Source organism: Haliotis rubra, unplaced genomic scaffold (assembly GCF_003918875.1).
Source record: "Haliotis rubra isolate DU_JTF1 unplaced genomic scaffold, ASM391887v1 Scf804, whole genome shotgun sequence".
NCBI classification, from domain to species: Eukaryota; Metazoa; Mollusca; class Gastropoda; order Lepetellida; family Haliotidae; genus Haliotis; species Haliotis rubra.
In genome coordinates this window covers 29302-46856 of record NW_025767529.1, presented here as the reverse complement: position 1 = coordinate 46856, position 17555 = coordinate 29302, and the positions used below count along the sequence as shown (strand labels likewise).

At 41.8% G+C, this 17555-nt stretch overlaps 1 protein-coding gene across 1 annotated transcript; it reads right to left on the bottom strand.

Annotated features, from left to right (window-relative positions):
- Positions 1-13715: 13715 nt before the first annotated feature.
- On the bottom strand, positions 13716-14745 carry LOC124261683 (DBF4-type zinc finger-containing protein 2 homolog; the record flags this gene model as incomplete). Its single annotated transcript, XM_046696030.1, has 1 exon — positions 13716-14745. A coding segment is annotated over one exon (1030 nt), but the record flags the coding sequence as incomplete, so codon positions are not given.
- Positions 14746-17555: the final 2810 nt, after the last annotated feature.

The following is a 17555-nucleotide window of genomic DNA, read 5'->3' as shown; positions in this document are numbered from 1 at the left end:
AAAACCTTTGATAAACTGTTCATCTTGATACTAAATATAGTGACAGACAAAATACTGCCTTGAGGGACACCCTGATCCTGATTGTAATGATCAGACAGGGTTGAACCCACTCGGACTTAAAATTGCCTTTCTTTTAAAAACTGTGATATAAAAAGAGGCAAACGGCCTCTCAAACCAAAATCATGTAAATCCTTCAAAATGACATGCTTCCAGGTGGTATCGTACGCTTTCTCAAGGTCAAAGAATATCGATACGGCATGTGTATTTACTATTGCATTTTTAACAAAGGATTCTAGTCGTACCAAATGATCAATGGTACTACGATTTTTCCTGAAACCACACTGAATATTGGTTATAAGGTTATTGGTTTCAAGATGCCATGTTAATCTATTGTTTACCATTCGTTCCATGGTTTTACAGATACAACTCGTTAAAGAGATTGGTCTGTAATTAGATGGATCAGTATGATCCCGGCGAGGCTTTGGAATAGGGACTACAATGGCATTACGCCACGAAGTTGGGAAATTCCCTGAAGTCCATATCATATCAAATATATTTATCAAAATATATTTATCATATCAAATATAGTTAGTATCATGAGCTTGCTCAAGGGCAGTATGGAGCTCATGTAACGAAAATAATTCGTTATAGTCTTCACCATTGCTGAGTTAAAATTGAATCTTTTCTTATCCTGTTGTTTCTGAAACTTTTGAAACTCAGGGACATAATTTGATGAAGATGAATGCTTGGCGAGAGTTTCACCAAGTTTATTAGCAATGTCAGTTTTATTAGTTAATAAATTTTCACCACCCTTCAGATGGTGAACAGTAGATTTAGAACCTTTGCCCTTTATTCTTTGTATCATTTTCCACACCTTTGACATAGGCGTGCGTGAATTAAAGTTGCATTAAAGTAAACAGATGAGTCATGGCGGCTCAATTGGTGATCTTACTTGTGATTGTGAAGAGGATAGGCTGCTCCGCCTGTCCTGTGACGACAGAGTAACTTCCATATCGAGAGGTCCAAATGAGTTTGCAGGAGGTACCTCTGGAGGTGAAGGGACAACAGGTAGTATATCCCTATTAATCTTTTTCCCATTCTTCTTTTTGGATTTAACCACGGCTGGTTGCGAAGCAGATGGTTGTGAAGATGCCTTGGAATCAATTTGATCAGTCTGAGAACCAGACGTAGATTGCGTGACTGGGACAGTAGGTTCAATGGCTGAAGCTGACAAAGGTTTTGCTGACTTGACCCAAGTCAAGTCAGTTTGACACGCAGTAGAGGACACTGCCACAGAGCGAGTAACTGCAGCAGCGTAGGTCAGGTTTGTTTGAGGAGAAGTTTGACTCGTCAACAGTTTTTTAGCATCGAGGTATGAAATGTTGTTTTGACATTTCGGTTTCATTATCTGTGATTCCCGTTGCCACCCGGGACAGGGCCTGGATGAAGCTGAATGAGCGCCACTACAATTATACACTTATCTTTCTCACAGTCGGAACCTTCATGGCGATCACCACAACGATGGCATACAGTTTCGACAAGATTGTTATCCATGGCCGAAATGTTGACATTTATAACAACGGAGTGGATTGGGGACATACACATCCACTCCGATGTTACAATAACCTGCTTTAAAAGATTGAGGAAGGGAGGAACCAGCAAACGTAAGTAGGTAGGTGCTGGTTTTCGTAATAATGCCCTCGTTCTTAAACGTGAAACGTTTCACTGCAGAAACCCCCTGATCTTCAAGTTCTGATGCAATGTCATCCTCTGACATATCAGAGAGACAACGGGCTCTATCACGGATAATGCCACGGCAAGAGTTCAAAGTTCTGTGCGCAGACACAGCAACCTCAATAGTGGCAAATGTCTTGATTGACAACAGATTGAGAGATTGCTGTCTCCGTGCACACTCTACAAGAAGTGAGCCACTACGGAGACGAGTAACATTTTTAACTTCTCCGCAAATGCCGGAGATAGCCTTTGAAATCGCGAAGGGATTCAACTTGATTGGAAGAAAGTCTGCAGCTTCAATTACTACAAATCGAGCCCAGGAGTCACTGTTGGAAGACATATTTCTAGTAGACAGATCTAAATCCTCTAAACGCCTCTTCTTTTCGTTTCTAGATGAACCAGATAGTGGAAGTGCCATGATGATAGGAAAAGATTCAGCAACCCTGCTCCCCACCCACCATGGAGTTTCATCAAGGACAGTGTCAAGATGCACCGGATCTCCAAGATGCTGACACCAGGGATACAGGGGTGTTATACTCCAGAGAAAACGACACAAATAGCTGCATTTATCTACCAATTTCATGCCCGACTGGTTCGGTCCAAGACAAGAAATTAAAGACATACATCATTTGGAGGTCATTATCACCAGATTGGCCCAGGAGCCACCGCCTTCTGGCATAGGACTCTAAGCAAACATATAAAATATAATTTGAAATATAAACATTCAGTGTCAAAAAAGTACAAAAACGTACAGTAATTGCATAAGAATGTTGTCCATGCACAGGGCATGGCGTGACCGGCCGATTGGTAGAACCGAGCCAGTTCTACTACTATAGGTAGTTCAGATGTAGCGCTACGTTGTAAAACGAGTACCAGGACTATAGCATCCTTCAAATGAAAAAAATACCGATACATGACCCCCTCTTCCACCTACCCCCACTCTCACCCCTTTATTAGTAATACTCCTCCACTGAAATTTGTGTGTTGAGAAAGCTCTCTGAAAATGACGCATATAGAACATACGTGTTGCTGTTGTTTGATGCACCGCTCAGCAGTATTCAAACTATATACCGGATGAATTCGAACACATCTTTATTTTTGTTTTTCACAAATAACTTTGATTTTGTAAATCCAGATGTCTTTATATCAGAGTGATATAAATTAAATTATTCGAGCTAGGTTCCAATATATGACAAACCTGCAATACCTAGCTACCAATCGGAGTGTTTTATTTATTTCTTTGAAGCCAATACACCTAAATAGTTTACAGAATTTGCAAATTTATATACATAATGCAAACCAAAAATAGCAAGAAATAATATTGGCAGCTCTGATCAATATTCCAAAAGTCTATAAAGAAAGGAAAAAAAATCTCCGGGACCAGACAATCCAGTGATTGACAGTACCACGACAGCACATCGATTGAGCTGCCTACTTCCTACTGCCCTATTTTGATGGGATCAGTTCCTACCCTGCAGCAAGCCTTGGATTCACTTACTTGAGCACAAAAAGGACTACAGTTATATTCACAGTTTATCCATAAAACAAGTATTAAACAAAAACATTAGTCGGTTGGTGTGCCTGCAAATATATTTACATTGTCATATTTTGATACTTTTGCATGTTTGTTTCTTTGCTGTTTAATGCCGCCCTCTCTGTGATGACGACTTGAATCTGGATCAGAAAATTCAGTGATCAACACCATGAAAATCGATCCCGTGAATTTAGATTCAATGGATAGTCAAGACTGGGGAACATTTTGCACTGGCGTTCTTTGCGATATTCAATAAAGTCACATGATGTCACCTCACTCACTCACTCTTTAGACAAGAATGGTTTGCTCAAGTGAGTTTAGGTTTTTGCGGCTTTTAGCAATATTTCAGCCATATATATGTTATGTGTTATTTCTCTCAAACTGCATGAACATACATATTCAGAGACGGACTGCAGTTTATAAAAATAGTGACACAATACCTACAGGGTTTGTTTCAGGTGAACAGTTTACAAGAATTTGCATATAAGGGGCAGGATATGCTCACCTTAGCGCGAATTCCATCGAACACCTGGTATTATGACTATTTGATAGTGACACGATCAATAATAATCAAATGCTGAGTCATCGTATCTCACGACAATCACTGGATCGCCTGGTTCAGGCTCGACTGTTTACACAGGGTGTCGTTCAGCTGTATTACAAATGCCTCGTCACATACATAATATATTGTCAGAATTGTACATTGACTCAGCTGTCGGTGGTTGTGGAATGGGGCTTAAAGTCGTGCTTGAGAATATTTCGCTCATATGACGACGTGTGTATGTGTATGTGCGCCTGCTTGTACTAGCCCGGACTGAAGCTGGTTTTATAGTGCTAGCCCACTGAGATACCATGCCGCGGTGAAGCATGAATTCCCCACTCAGACACATTATACTGACTCCGAGACGACCAGTCCTTGTTGTACCCATTAATGCCGAGCACCACCCTGGGGGAACAAGTACCATATTTTAACGTCTTTTGGTATGACGCGGTCGGGGATCGAACTCGCGGCCTTCCGCACTCCGGGCGGACGCTCTAACCACTACACCACGGAGGCGGTCGACTCAGCTGTCAGCACAGGTGTTTTAAGAATGTCCACAGGGTTTAATCTATTTTATTTGCATAAACGTGTAACAATGAACAATGACCGGGTTTATCAGATAACGATTTAACAAAGATGTTATATTCTGAAACTGTCAGTTTCTACCATCCATCTGTAGAATGAGGAAACTGCCAGCGGAATCCGAAGGTACAATTCCACTTTACTTCCAGCAATCAAATTCACCAAAACAACCCAAGCCACGTTGTATCACAGCCACACAGATGTACTACAGTCTGTCCAAGTTTTACAACCTGACTAAGGCCGCTTCACCATAGGCTGCTCGTTCACTGTGTGTCGGGGGAACTGTAGAGCACGAAATTCACGTTGTTGAAACTGACTTGACACACTGGGAGACACATCAGGGTGCCGTTGTACAAAGCGATCTCAGCGCTAAGGTGACCGCAACTCCCATACCTTAACATAGACTTACAACTAGCGTAGCGCTAAGGTTGCTTTGTACAACGGCACCCAGGACGACAGAAGCTTAGCTGTTTGTACCAAGGCAGTCTGAATATAATACTAAGAAAGACAGCCAGGTATTTTCAATAATACTCATGCATGTCCCCTTTCATCTTCCAGTAACATCCTGAAACGGAAATTTGTGAAGCCTCTTCAAAAACTTAAATACACCTTTTCAACCTTACACCAGCAACTCGCTTGTATGCCATGCTTATAAATGACAAAATCTCATGTAGATTTAGTAAATTCTATGGAATTTAAAATTTAGGTTATGTGTAATTAAATATGGGGTCAAATAGATCTCATGTGTGTAATTCCTACAAATCGAGTTTGGAGATAGAAAGTGAGTGAGTGAGTATGGTTTTACGCCGCTTTTATCTATATTCCAGCAATATCACGCCGGGGGACACCAGAAATGAGTTTCACACATTGTACCCATGTGGGGATTCGAACCCGGGTCTTCGGCGTGACGAGCCAACGCTTTAACCACTAGACTACCCTACCGCCCCTGAGATAGAAAGAATTTAGTCCAGCAGACATATAAAGTTTTTACACAATCTACAAACTTGCAGCAAAATGTAAGCACCTAGCTGGACATGGCATAAATAGGCCGCCCTCGGCAATATATGGAAAATGTAAATAAATAAAACTGAACCAGACAATCCAGTGATTGATATGACGAGTGAAGACCCACGTCGTGGTTAGGTCAGCAAGACAGGTTAGGGGACTTTTGACGGAGTTCCACCATATCCTGTCTCTACCAGCACAGGTTGATGGGATCAATTCTCACACTAAATCTCGCTGTCGTGACATAACACAACCCAGGCACTGTTAATGCTTGATGAATTTACCGAAACATATACATGACGGCTATGTGCAAGTGATCGAATTTGGATCAGACTATCCAGCGATCGACAGGCATGCCAGACCAACAAATTGTCTCCCAAATGTTGTATTCTATCCGAACTATGTTGACATGCAGTTCACTGCCAATAGAAACAAAATGTGCATATTCCTTGGGAAAAATGTATTTCTGCAGTTGGAAATCAGATCTGGAAACGGTGCATGGTCCTGTATCAAGCTACGTTTTGAGTGAGTGAGTTATAATTGAAAGTCACATTGTCAATATTTCTGCCACATCGTGACTGTAAAAGCTATACAATACTATGTGTTGTGGGTATAACGCCGCACTCAGCAATATCCCCGCTATATGGCGGCGGTCTGTAAATAATCGAGTTGGGACCAGACAATCCAGTGATGGAGACATTTATTAATGTGATGAGTTGGTGTCCACCCAGACTGTCGAAAATTGACATTTTATGAATTCGATGTTTCGGACATTAAGGAAAACAAAATACGTTATACAGTACATTTTTTATTGTGGCCACTTTGTTATACGGGCATGCCCCGGCATATGTTTCCTTTTTTTGTCGAACCTTTCGGTGGAATTATGGTATTATTGTGTTTTTTTTTTGCTAGATTGTTTGGTATAATTTTGTATGAATGTGATATTTAATGAATGGTTTAATTAATTTGGGGTTTGTGAGAATGTGCTTGGAATTGGTGTTTGTGCCATATCTTGAAATATTTCGCAGCCATAGAGTAATTTAGATTTGATGAGTAATTTATATAATAGTAGTAATGTTTGCTTGTTGCTACCCCATTTACTACGTGATAGGTATTTAATAATGTTGAGATCTCACTTGCATTTTTCTTGTGTGAATTGAGTGTGTTTGTTCCACGTTAAGTGCTGGTTTTCATTAACCCATATATTGCTCCATCGTCGGCAAACTGGGATTTGTTTATGTTTTTACTGAGGTTGTTGAATATATCATCAGATTTGATGGTCTATGGACACCTTAAAGTCTCTCTGTTAGAAAGGCTGATGCAAAAGTGACAAGTTGGCACTTGACACGCTTCCGTCAGCATTATGAGCGGATGTACTTTTAGTAGGTCTATTAATTAGTGTGCAGGCTCAAGAGACTGGACCCAATAATTGGTCACACTGAAAACAAATATTTCATGTGCAGCCCAAGCAAGTGAAATGAGAACTTGTGGCACTGCTATGTGCAGGGGTTCAATTGCTTTTTAAAGACTTTCAGAAAGTAACTTGTCCTGACTAATTTTTCCACTTGACCTGATTTATATGACATATTCATTACGATAATATTATGAAAGCATAAATCAGTGGTATTTGATGTTAATGTTAAAGTGGAATTTATATTTCCGCTTACCATCGCCCACTTGACTTTATATGCTGACACACTCCCCTATCAACGAATGTTTACGTGCGTATGTACATGCTTCTGTTACCCAGTAATAACTGACTCACAGGATATAAGTCATATAATCTCACCACGTCGACCAATATCAGTTTGGGTAGAGCGTAGCTATAATGTTTCAGCACGGCTGTGCAATTTGTATCAGTGTTTGTCTTGCGGAAGGCTGCCGGCTGTGATGAACTTTATTGTAAATTTGCCTGAAATGTGGTAGGGAAAGATTAAATTGTTTTAAATTTTGTAACTACTATTTTCGATTAACCAAATTGTATGTATGAGCGTGGCAGGAGTATCTTGTTTTGTTTCACGTGCTTGGGTAGGTGCTCAGGCGTGTGCCACCTCGTTATCCGCCAACAGCCAACCACGCTTTTACCTCACTCACTCACTATTTTCTCGCCAATAGCGACCCACACCTCGTTTCCCGCCAACAGCCAATCACGCTTTTACCTCACTCACTCACTATTTTCTCGCCAATAGCGACCCACACCTCGTTTCCCGCCAACAACCAACCACACTTTTACCTCACTCACTCTTCCCGTCAAGAGCAGCAGACACCTCGTTTCCCGCCAACAACCGACCTCACCGCGTCCTCCACAACATTGTTAAAGGGTATTTCTGTCATGGTTATAACTGTATTTGCGATAAGTTTTAACATATTTTAGCATATTGATTGAGACTTGCTGTATCACGGTTACTAGGTGAGGTTTAACGTCACTCAACGTCAATAACGAGTATGCCTCCCGTGAGCATCGATAACTGCTTGGCACCTCCTGCCCATTCTGTGTCCTGCTGAAAAACGTCCTTGACATTCACCATGATGGCTTGCATATGGGGCCTAAGAATCTTGTCAACGTATCGTTGAGCCGTAAGATTCCCTCGGATGTGCACAAGGTCTGTTCTGGCATTGTAGGCGATGGCAGTAGCCCACATCATGACACTACCACCACCACGTCTGTCAACTTCCTGCACACAGTTTGCTACAAAACGTTCACCTCGCCGACGGTAAACACTGGTCCTTCCATCCTGCCTACGAAGCATAAAACGTGATTCATCGCTGAACCAAACTTGCCTCCATCGTAGATGAGGCCATACCCGATGTGCCCGAGACCACTGCAGCCGTGCCTGCCGATGTTGCTGGGTGAGGATGACGCCTCTGGCCGGACGTCGAGGTTGGATTCCTGACATCTCGTAGACGGTTGCGTACGGTCTGATCGGAAATCCTACGCAGCCCTGGTATGGTTGAGGCAGTAGACGTCGCAGTGGTGGTCCTATCCCGAAGGTGACGTAACCGGATGTAGCGATCTTGTGCGGGCGTGGTCACACGAGGTCTGCCGGATCTGGGACGGTCACGAGTTGATCCATGTTGTTGGTGACGATTCCATAGCCTTGTGATGGTGCTTGGGTGGACATTCACAGCTCTGGCAACATCTGATCGAGATTCACCTGCTTCCAAGCGACCAATGGCGTTGTTGCGTTGTGCTTCATTCAGTCTGGGCATGACTGTATTGCGTGTCGGTGGTTTAACACTAAGCTATGGAAACCGAAAACCGGTCACCTTTATAGGGATTTTGCTAATGTTGCACGTGCAGAACATGAAGATCTCTCAAACAAATTTATTGGACACGAATGCGTTTTGGCGAAAAGTCAATGTTTTCGGAATGGGCAACTTTAATTGTCGTTTTTTTTTCAGTGCTCAACATGTCATCATATACTGTGAGCTTGTAACGTTATTACATATATTTCTCTTTAAAATTTAAAAAAAAATACCTTTGCGTTTCTTTTTTAAAAGAGTATATTATGAACCTATGACTTGTTTTAGTCACAATATTGCTGAACTATTACCTATGAGACTATAAATATTAATTCACTCGGGGATATTGCGCGATATTACAACTTGATTGAAGATAAAAATATTACACATATTATTACTCCAAGTTACACCTTTATCTGCATTGCTACTACTGCCTTGTCGCCGCGCATGACTTGCCTCAAAATCAGATAAATTTGCTTCATTTCTGGATGTACGATGATCATTTTTTTAGCATACATCCAAGGAAACTATCATTTTAGAAACAACCTAAAGATGAAAATAATATACTTATTTCCTGACAAATTATAGCTTTGTAAGTGATACTGCTATTGCCTTGGCGCTTGACAGACTGTGTTTACAGCCCGGCTAACCTCGAAATAGTGAATGTCTGACTCATTTGATGAGTTAATGAGTGCAAAACCGCAAAACCTGGACGTAAAACCATCCTTGGCAACTTTGACAAGGGAGTGCTTAGACGGGCGGTCTACAAACTTTATGAGAAGAAAACATACATATTCTAAAGAAGCTACACCAGTGACTTCGTTAAATCTTTGGCCAATGTTCACAACTAGATTAAACTGACCGAATCACATCCATATGTTTATATGTACACAAGTTCAACATTTTGCAGAAAACATCTATTGAGATGACACCTCGCCCGAGCGTGTGCTCAGGTGTCAATTTCACCTGTCGATACCGTGGATGCTGATGACGTAACACAGGCAATTAATGTTTGTATCAAATAACGTCCCACTACCCCTTATTTTTCTAAGTTTTTGGTATTTTCATCACTAAAAACACATTTTAGGGCATGTCTCAAAATTTATTCTCTCGGTCTGCATTAGGTAGGTAGATGTTTCTTGAAGTGATATTTGTTATTTAAGTAACTGTAATACCTCTGAATTTTAAATATCAGTCAAAAAGCATTTTTCTAGCATTTCCGACAGTACTTTAGTTGGATCGGGTTGTCAGGCTAGCTGACTTAGTTGGCATCGTTACTTATAGCATAGATCGATGCGCCTTATTTATATCACTGGATTGTCTGGTCCAGAGTCGATTAATTACAGATTGCAGCTATTTAGCTTCAATACTGCCGAGTGCACCGTTCAACAAAACAAAACAAAACACGGTTGTTGTTTAACGGCACACTCCATTTCATATGAGAGTGGTTTCTAAATAACCGAGAATGGACCAAACAATCCATTGATTTAAAATTAAAAAATACAACTTAACTCATTTTGCCGCCTCTTTGGACAAGCATAATGCCTCTGATGCTTGGTTGCTGAGGGCCAATTCTAGGACGGATCTCCAGGGTTCTCAAACGTTGTATACGGACTAACAATATTTATGTTTAAGCTAATGAATAACACTGCAGTATGTTACTAAACTCCATTTTAATCCATCCAATCCTGCTTTAACACCGTTTTAACTCCACTTGATCAGACTTTGCTGTGATAAGAGTTCAACTGCACCAATTTCGGGATCCCTAATCTAACATCATATAAACAGATACAAATATGAATTTGTCTGCAATTGCTGAATTCAATTTTGCCGGAAGTGCGACCGTGATGTCAGTGAATACATTTAGTTAAGATTTGAAGTCACATCAGCAAATTATTTTCAACCATAACGCGAATAAAGTCCAGTTGTTCGCTCATAATACACAAAGTTAACTTATAAAACCTGTCAGTGAAGACAGTGAAAAAACATCACTCATGTAGAAATAAATCTAGTATGTAAATCCAAAACCTTTAGTCTGATGTCAATTTGGAATTAACCAGACTGAAAAAAGGTTGCCAACAAGACCTTTGTTCTATCTCACAATTTTGCTGGGAACTGAGTAGCGATGGATCAAAGATTGGAGACAGAATGTCAAGAGCATATTTTCAGATGGCTTTATCGTGCGCCGCTGACACTCAGTAAGCGTGAAATTGGCTATCCGTTTATTGCAGAAATTATGAAATGACTTTTGAATCGGTGGCTTATACTGACATCCTGTTTTGTTGGCTACCCAGTGACTTTGGAACTACGGGAAAGTTTCTGCAGCTAAATCCTGCTCTTGCGTGAGTGAAATTATCAATAGAAATTAATTTTAATTTCTGTCCAAACTTCTGTGAAAGGGATGATGTAAAAATACAGCTAATCATACCAAACATGTCAACGAAGGACAATGAAATAGCCAGACTATCACAGATAGAGAATTGAAATCTCGCAACTTCAAAATAAAAAAAAATGATACGGACAATACAATAGAAAAACGGACTCGGAGATGGCCAGCAACTGAAGGTAGATGACCCAGCCTGGGACCACGGGGACTTTCTGTATTGACGGTAACTGGATTTAATATGAATGTTTTAACTTGTTTAGTCACGATATCACCGACGTGACTGTGAATCATAACTCACTCACTCACTGTGGAAATTTTGTAGCTCGTCGTATCGCCTGTCTGACTTCAGAAATCCACATGGGTGCTCGGCAGGCCACCACACATGTGTACAGTCTGTCCAAGTTTTATAACCTGGTTAGTGCCGCTTCAACCTCGGCTTCTGTTTTCCACCGTAAGTCGGAGCTGATGATAGTGCACGGGCTGCGGCGGGAAATTCACGTAGTTGAAACTGACACGCAGGCGTGGTAGGGGGGACAGGCGTGGTAGGGCAGGGACACTCAGTAAGCGTGAAATTGGCTATCCGTTTATTGCAGAAATTATGAAATGACTTTTAAATCTGTGTTTTATACTGACATCCTGTCTTGTTGGCTACCCTGTGACTTTGGAATTACGGGAAAGTTTCTGCAGCTAAATCAGCTCTTGCGTGAGTGAGGTATCAATAGGAATTAATAATAATTCTTCCAAACTTCTGTGAAGGGATGATGTAAAATACAGCTCATCATACAAACACGTCAACTAAGGACAATGAAATAGCTAGACTATCACAGATAGAGAACTGAAATCTCGCAACTTCAAAATAAAAACAAATGATACGGACAATACAATAGAAAACGGACTGGAGATGGCCAGCAACTGAAAGTAGATGACCCAGCCTGGGACCACGGGGACTATCTGTATTGACGGTAACTGGATTTAATATGAATGTTTTAACTTGTTTAGTCACGATATCGCCGACGTGACTGTAAATCATAACTCACAGGCCACCACACATGTGTACAGTCTGTCCAAGTTTTATAACCTGGTTAGTGCCGCTTCAACCTCGGCTTGTTTTCCACCGTAAGTCGGAGCGACGATAGTGCACGGGCTGCAGGAAAATTCACGTAGTTGAAAACTGACACGGCACACTGTGAGACAAAAGCTGGAGGGCAGAAGATTTGCACTGTTCAACCCATTCTCTACGGATAACACAACCAGTCGGAGAAATGAAACAAGTACACACGCATGTCGCCCTTACTCTACCGGTAATAGGGAAGGTGGGGGGTAGCCTAGTGGTAAAGCGTTCGCTCGTCACGCTGACGACACGGGTTCGATTCCTACTTGTGAACCCCATTTCTGGTGTCCCCGCCGCCGTGATGGTGCTGGAATATAGCTAAAAGCGGCGTAAAACCATACTCACTCACGCACTCTGCCGGTAATATCTTGGCACTGACATTTGTGCTTTTGAATCTTTCAGTTGACATCTTCCACAAGGTCAGATGAACATATAGGGTGAAAATACGTTAGACCTGTGACAGAATGTAGGCAGCACTCAGCAATATAATAGTTTGTGGATAGAATCACTCCTGTGCCAGACATTTCAGTGACTGATATTAGGTCAACATTTTTATATTTCTGTGGTTCACACCGCTCGACCGTCTGTAATATGGTTGCTGACCAGAAAATAATAAGATAAGACTTTCGCCCATATACACACCCACACACACACCCACCTACCCTAAATTTTAACAATGAGGACAAATTTCTTTGAGTGGCATTTTCAGAAGTTGGATATATTTTTCAGGATGTTAAGATACAATTAAAGAAACATGTTAAAACTTATCTTTATCACATGAGGAATATATATTCAGGTGATATGATTTGAGTAGAGTGAAATGTAAGGGGAAATACGGGCTGATGTCTTTCAAATAACAAAATACTTGGTTGTATAGGGCTACAGGCTACCAACCTTGTCACTCCGCCTGACCAACCTAGCCATTAAGCTGCCCCTGTTCTTTCCCAGTTTATTGATAAAGAACATAATCACATAGCTGTAACTTTATACATTTATTTGGCGTGTTTGTTGTTTTGGCGACACTTACACATTCTACCCATACAAGAGCCGTCTGTAAATAGCGAATCTTGATCAGACAATCCAGTGATCGACACCATGATAATCGATCTGCTGAATTTACATTCAGTTCATGGGTTTGTTGAGTCACATGAGCACCATATCCGTTATGATGCCTTTAGACAACCATGGGCTGATGGGCATCATTATTCTTACCAGGAAGCGAATGGGTCCAAGAAGTTTCAACATTAGCATATAGAAAAGTTATTATTCCTGTAGTTCAAAAACATCTGACACCTGAGAGTTGTAAGCTATTTTTAGTAACACACGTTGTTGTTGTTGTTGTTGTTTAACGCCGCACTCGGTAATTTTCACTGCGTGACTGGTTTGTAAATAATCGAGTCTGGATCAGAAAACCCAGTGACCAACTGCAAAATCCAGTGATTAACTGCATGAGCATCGATCTAATGAATCAGAAATCAGATTATCTGGTTCAGACTGTGTTACGCAGGCTTTCAATGTGGGATCAAACATTGGTACTATACTAATACCGTCAGCCACAATGAGCCGTGCCCGATATATATTACACGCCATGTACAGGCGTGGTAGGGGCAGGCTGTGCAGGCGTGGTAGGGGGATATGCGTGGTAGGGACAGGTTGTGCAGGCGTGGTAGGGGGACAGGCGTGGTAGGGGCAGGTAGTGCAGGCGTGGTAGGAGGGACAGGCGTGGTAGGGGCAGGTTGTGCAGGCCTGGTAGGGGGGACAGGCGTGGTAGGGGCAGACGTGGGAGGGGACAGGCGTGGTAGGGGCAGGTTGTGCAGGCGTGGTAGGGGCAGGTTGTGCAGGTCTGGTAGGAGGGACAGGCCTGGTAGGAGGGACAGGCGTGGTAGTGGGGACAGACGTGGTAGGGACAGGCTGTGCAGGCGTGGTAGGGGCAGGTTGTGCAGGTCTGGTAGGAGGGACAGGCCTGGTAGGAGGGACAGGCGTGGTAGGGGGACAGGCGTGGTAGGGCAGGCTGTGCAGGAGTGGTAGGGTGGACAGGTCGGTAGGAGGGACAGGCGTGGTAGGAGGGACAGGCGTGGTAGGGGGGACAGGCGTCGTAGGGCAGGTTGTGCAGGAGTGGTAAGAGGGACAGGCGTGGTAGGGGCAGGTTGTGCAGGTCTGGTAGGAGGGACAGGAAGGCCTGGTAGGAGGGACAGGCGTGGTAGGGGGACAGGCGTGGTAGGGCAGGTTGTGCAGGAGTGGTAGGGTGGACAGGTCGGTAGGAGAGGACAGGGCTGGTAGGGGGACAGGCGTGGTAGGGCAGGGGTGCAGGCGTGGTAGGGGCAGGTTGTGCAGGTCTGGTGGGAGGGACAGGCGTGGTAGGGCAGGTGTGCAGGCCTGGTAGGAGGAGACAGGCGTGGTGGGGGGACAGGCGTGGTAGGGGCAGGCTGTTGCAGGCCTGGTAGGAGAGACAGGCGTGGTAGGGGGACAGGCGTGGTAGGGGCAGGTTTTCAGGCCTGGTAGGAGGAGACAGGCGTGGTAGGGAGGACAGGCGTGGTAGGGGCAGGTTGTACAGTGACAGTGGCGGATCACATTCAGCCGGCCATACACTGCACTCGTCAAGAGGCAACCTTGTGCACAGGGAAATATATATTTACAAATTTACACACATGTTTTACAGTCACTAAACCAAATATATCCAGGACAGCCAACACAAGTCTATCGTATGAAGTAAGTCTGAATTACTACAGCTCTGAATAGAAAATGTCTTGGCTCAAGATAATTAAACAACTGTTGGTTTTCAGTAAGATATATTTCATTCTGAGACTGCCTTCTTGTTGCCCTCAAATAAATTTGGTAAAACATTAATTAAGTTAAATGCAAAAGCCTAGAGTTTGTGATTTTGTAAACTGCCACATCTCATGACATTTTGTAATAGGGTACCTGTAATAGAGCTTCACAACACCCGAGGCTATGGGTTTATATAATAACTAAAAACAAAACCATATCCGACCAACAAATGGGTGGGGACAACTTAGATATTGTTTCCGTAAATGCTCGAAATATAAGAACAGATATTGTCTGAGAAATTCATGTGCGTATGTTCTTCCCGCTATATTTATACGTTCTTTAAATATGAAAAATTTAAAGTGAGTGGGTGAGTTAAAGTCACATCGGCAATATTTCAGCAATATCATGACTAAAACTATTTCCAAATTGACAATACATACATATGATATATAAAACCCGTCAACGAAGGGCAGTAAATTTTACCAGATTATCACAAAATGAGTTAAAACTAGCTAGCGCATATCTTTAAAAGTGTCATAGTGTTGTCATAGAGTAAACCATTTCAATAAGTTTCTGTAAAACTTCATATATTCAAACAACATAATTGTTTCCATATATATCCAAAGTGCACCGAAATTCTATCCCCTTTGTCTGTTTAATGTATTCAGCAATCATTCGGTGTAGCCCTTTTATCTTAAACCCTCAGGGCAGGACCTCAATCTCAATGCCATCAGTAAATTTCAATTAACATCTCCCCACGTCGGCGGATCTTACGTATGTACATGTGCACAGGTCAGTGACCTTGCACAACGTGGCGTAATGTCCCTATGCATAAACCGGACCCACATGGTCAGTCAGGAGACCAAGCAGGGAGACCAGTCAGAGACGAGGCGAGGAAACGGGCCCAGAGTTAAATTCAAGTTGTTAATTTAAACTACACATATAAAATACTATACAAAAAACATATCAATCATAATTTATCAAGTAATTCTATTTCTTTTAAAATTCAATAATTACATGATAATTAACGTTATAAAATAGATCCTTCAATGTTTTCACATTGAAATATATGTATAGTCTTGTTTAGCGACAATATGGCTGGACTACTGCTGAGCCATACCACAGGTAATATACAAAGAAGGATAAGTTGATAATATTCCTATGCAGGATCCTAGTATTTTATGCATGAATGAAAGGTTTTTGACTTTTAGTTAGGTTTTATATTATCGAGAAGACTAGTCACTATAGTTACAAGCCCATCAATAAATTGTATACCCAGTGATTGATGTATCACACAAATGTTTGATGATAATTTAAGCATTTATGTTAGTTTGAAATATATGGATCATTAACAGTTTACCTGTTCAGTGCTTGAAATATCTTGTAAATGTGTAAAATGGAGTATATGTTTTCTGGCATAGAAATCTGTCTTTCCTGTAACTAAATTTAGAAGTAATTCTCTGTAGCTTGTTCATGTTGTTTTTCTTTTGTTTCATTGTCTCTGTAACCAAAGGTATTCAAATCAAATGCTCAGTTCCTGACTTTGTGATACCCTGGTTCCAGAGACTTTTTCTCCTCCAGGGTGGAAGGCAGATATATAAATGTAAATTGAAACCCATAATTTCAAAGCCACAGACGTCTTCGCACAGAGTCCAACATTTAGTGAATCTGGGACAGAGGCCGTCAACTGTTTGTCAGGGAAACTAAAGTGCACGTGCTGCACAAAATCCACCTGGTTTTGAAATTGACACGACACACAAGAGGACGGCAGAAGCATTGGTCCAGATCTGTTCACTCAAAGTAGTTTTACTATATGGCAGCATGCTAGGGGAAAGAGAAAAACATTTGCCTGACCCCCTACACTCTCCCAGTAATAGGAACTTTAGAAAGCACCTCTTCCACCTTACCCCAGCAACGCGCCTGTATACTCAGTTGTCTGCCCATGCTTTTAAATGACCAAATCTTATTTATAAGGATTTGCTAAATTCTTTTGAACTACTGAGATGAGGCGATACCAAACATTAAAAGTAGGGTCAAATATGTGTCAAACGTGTAATTTGTAAAAATCCGAAATTCTTAAGTCTGCCCCCAAACCCAAACTTACGGCCGCAAATTAAAACACCAGCTGAAACCACAAACCATACAGAAGCGGTGGTTACATAAAAAAGATTGTAAAGTATGGATGGACCAGACAATCCAATGATTGACATTACCACTGACGACCCACGCCATATAGCGGGTTATCAAACTTGAAACTCCCACAACTTCAAAACTCATACACGCCTTAATTTGGTCATATCATATACAAGATACAGAATAAGAAAGAAGAAAATTATTCTCTTATTATGTCACACATTGTAACAATGTACAAGTGAACAGTTAAAAGTGTGGTGAATAGAGGTATATTACAATGTTCCGCCAGTTGGCCTATGACACACACGGGTCGATAAAATAACTATACATATAAAATATAAAGCAGCCCATTAACGGATTATTACCAATGCATAGTGCATGTAGAGTATTGACATTATCACTGTCAGGCGTGGCAAGGTACAGACTGTTAAACAGGGAGTGACAATGTCACGCCTATGTCATGCACCAGACAGGCTTCTCTTGTAGTGACAATGTCACGCCTATGTCATCCACCAGA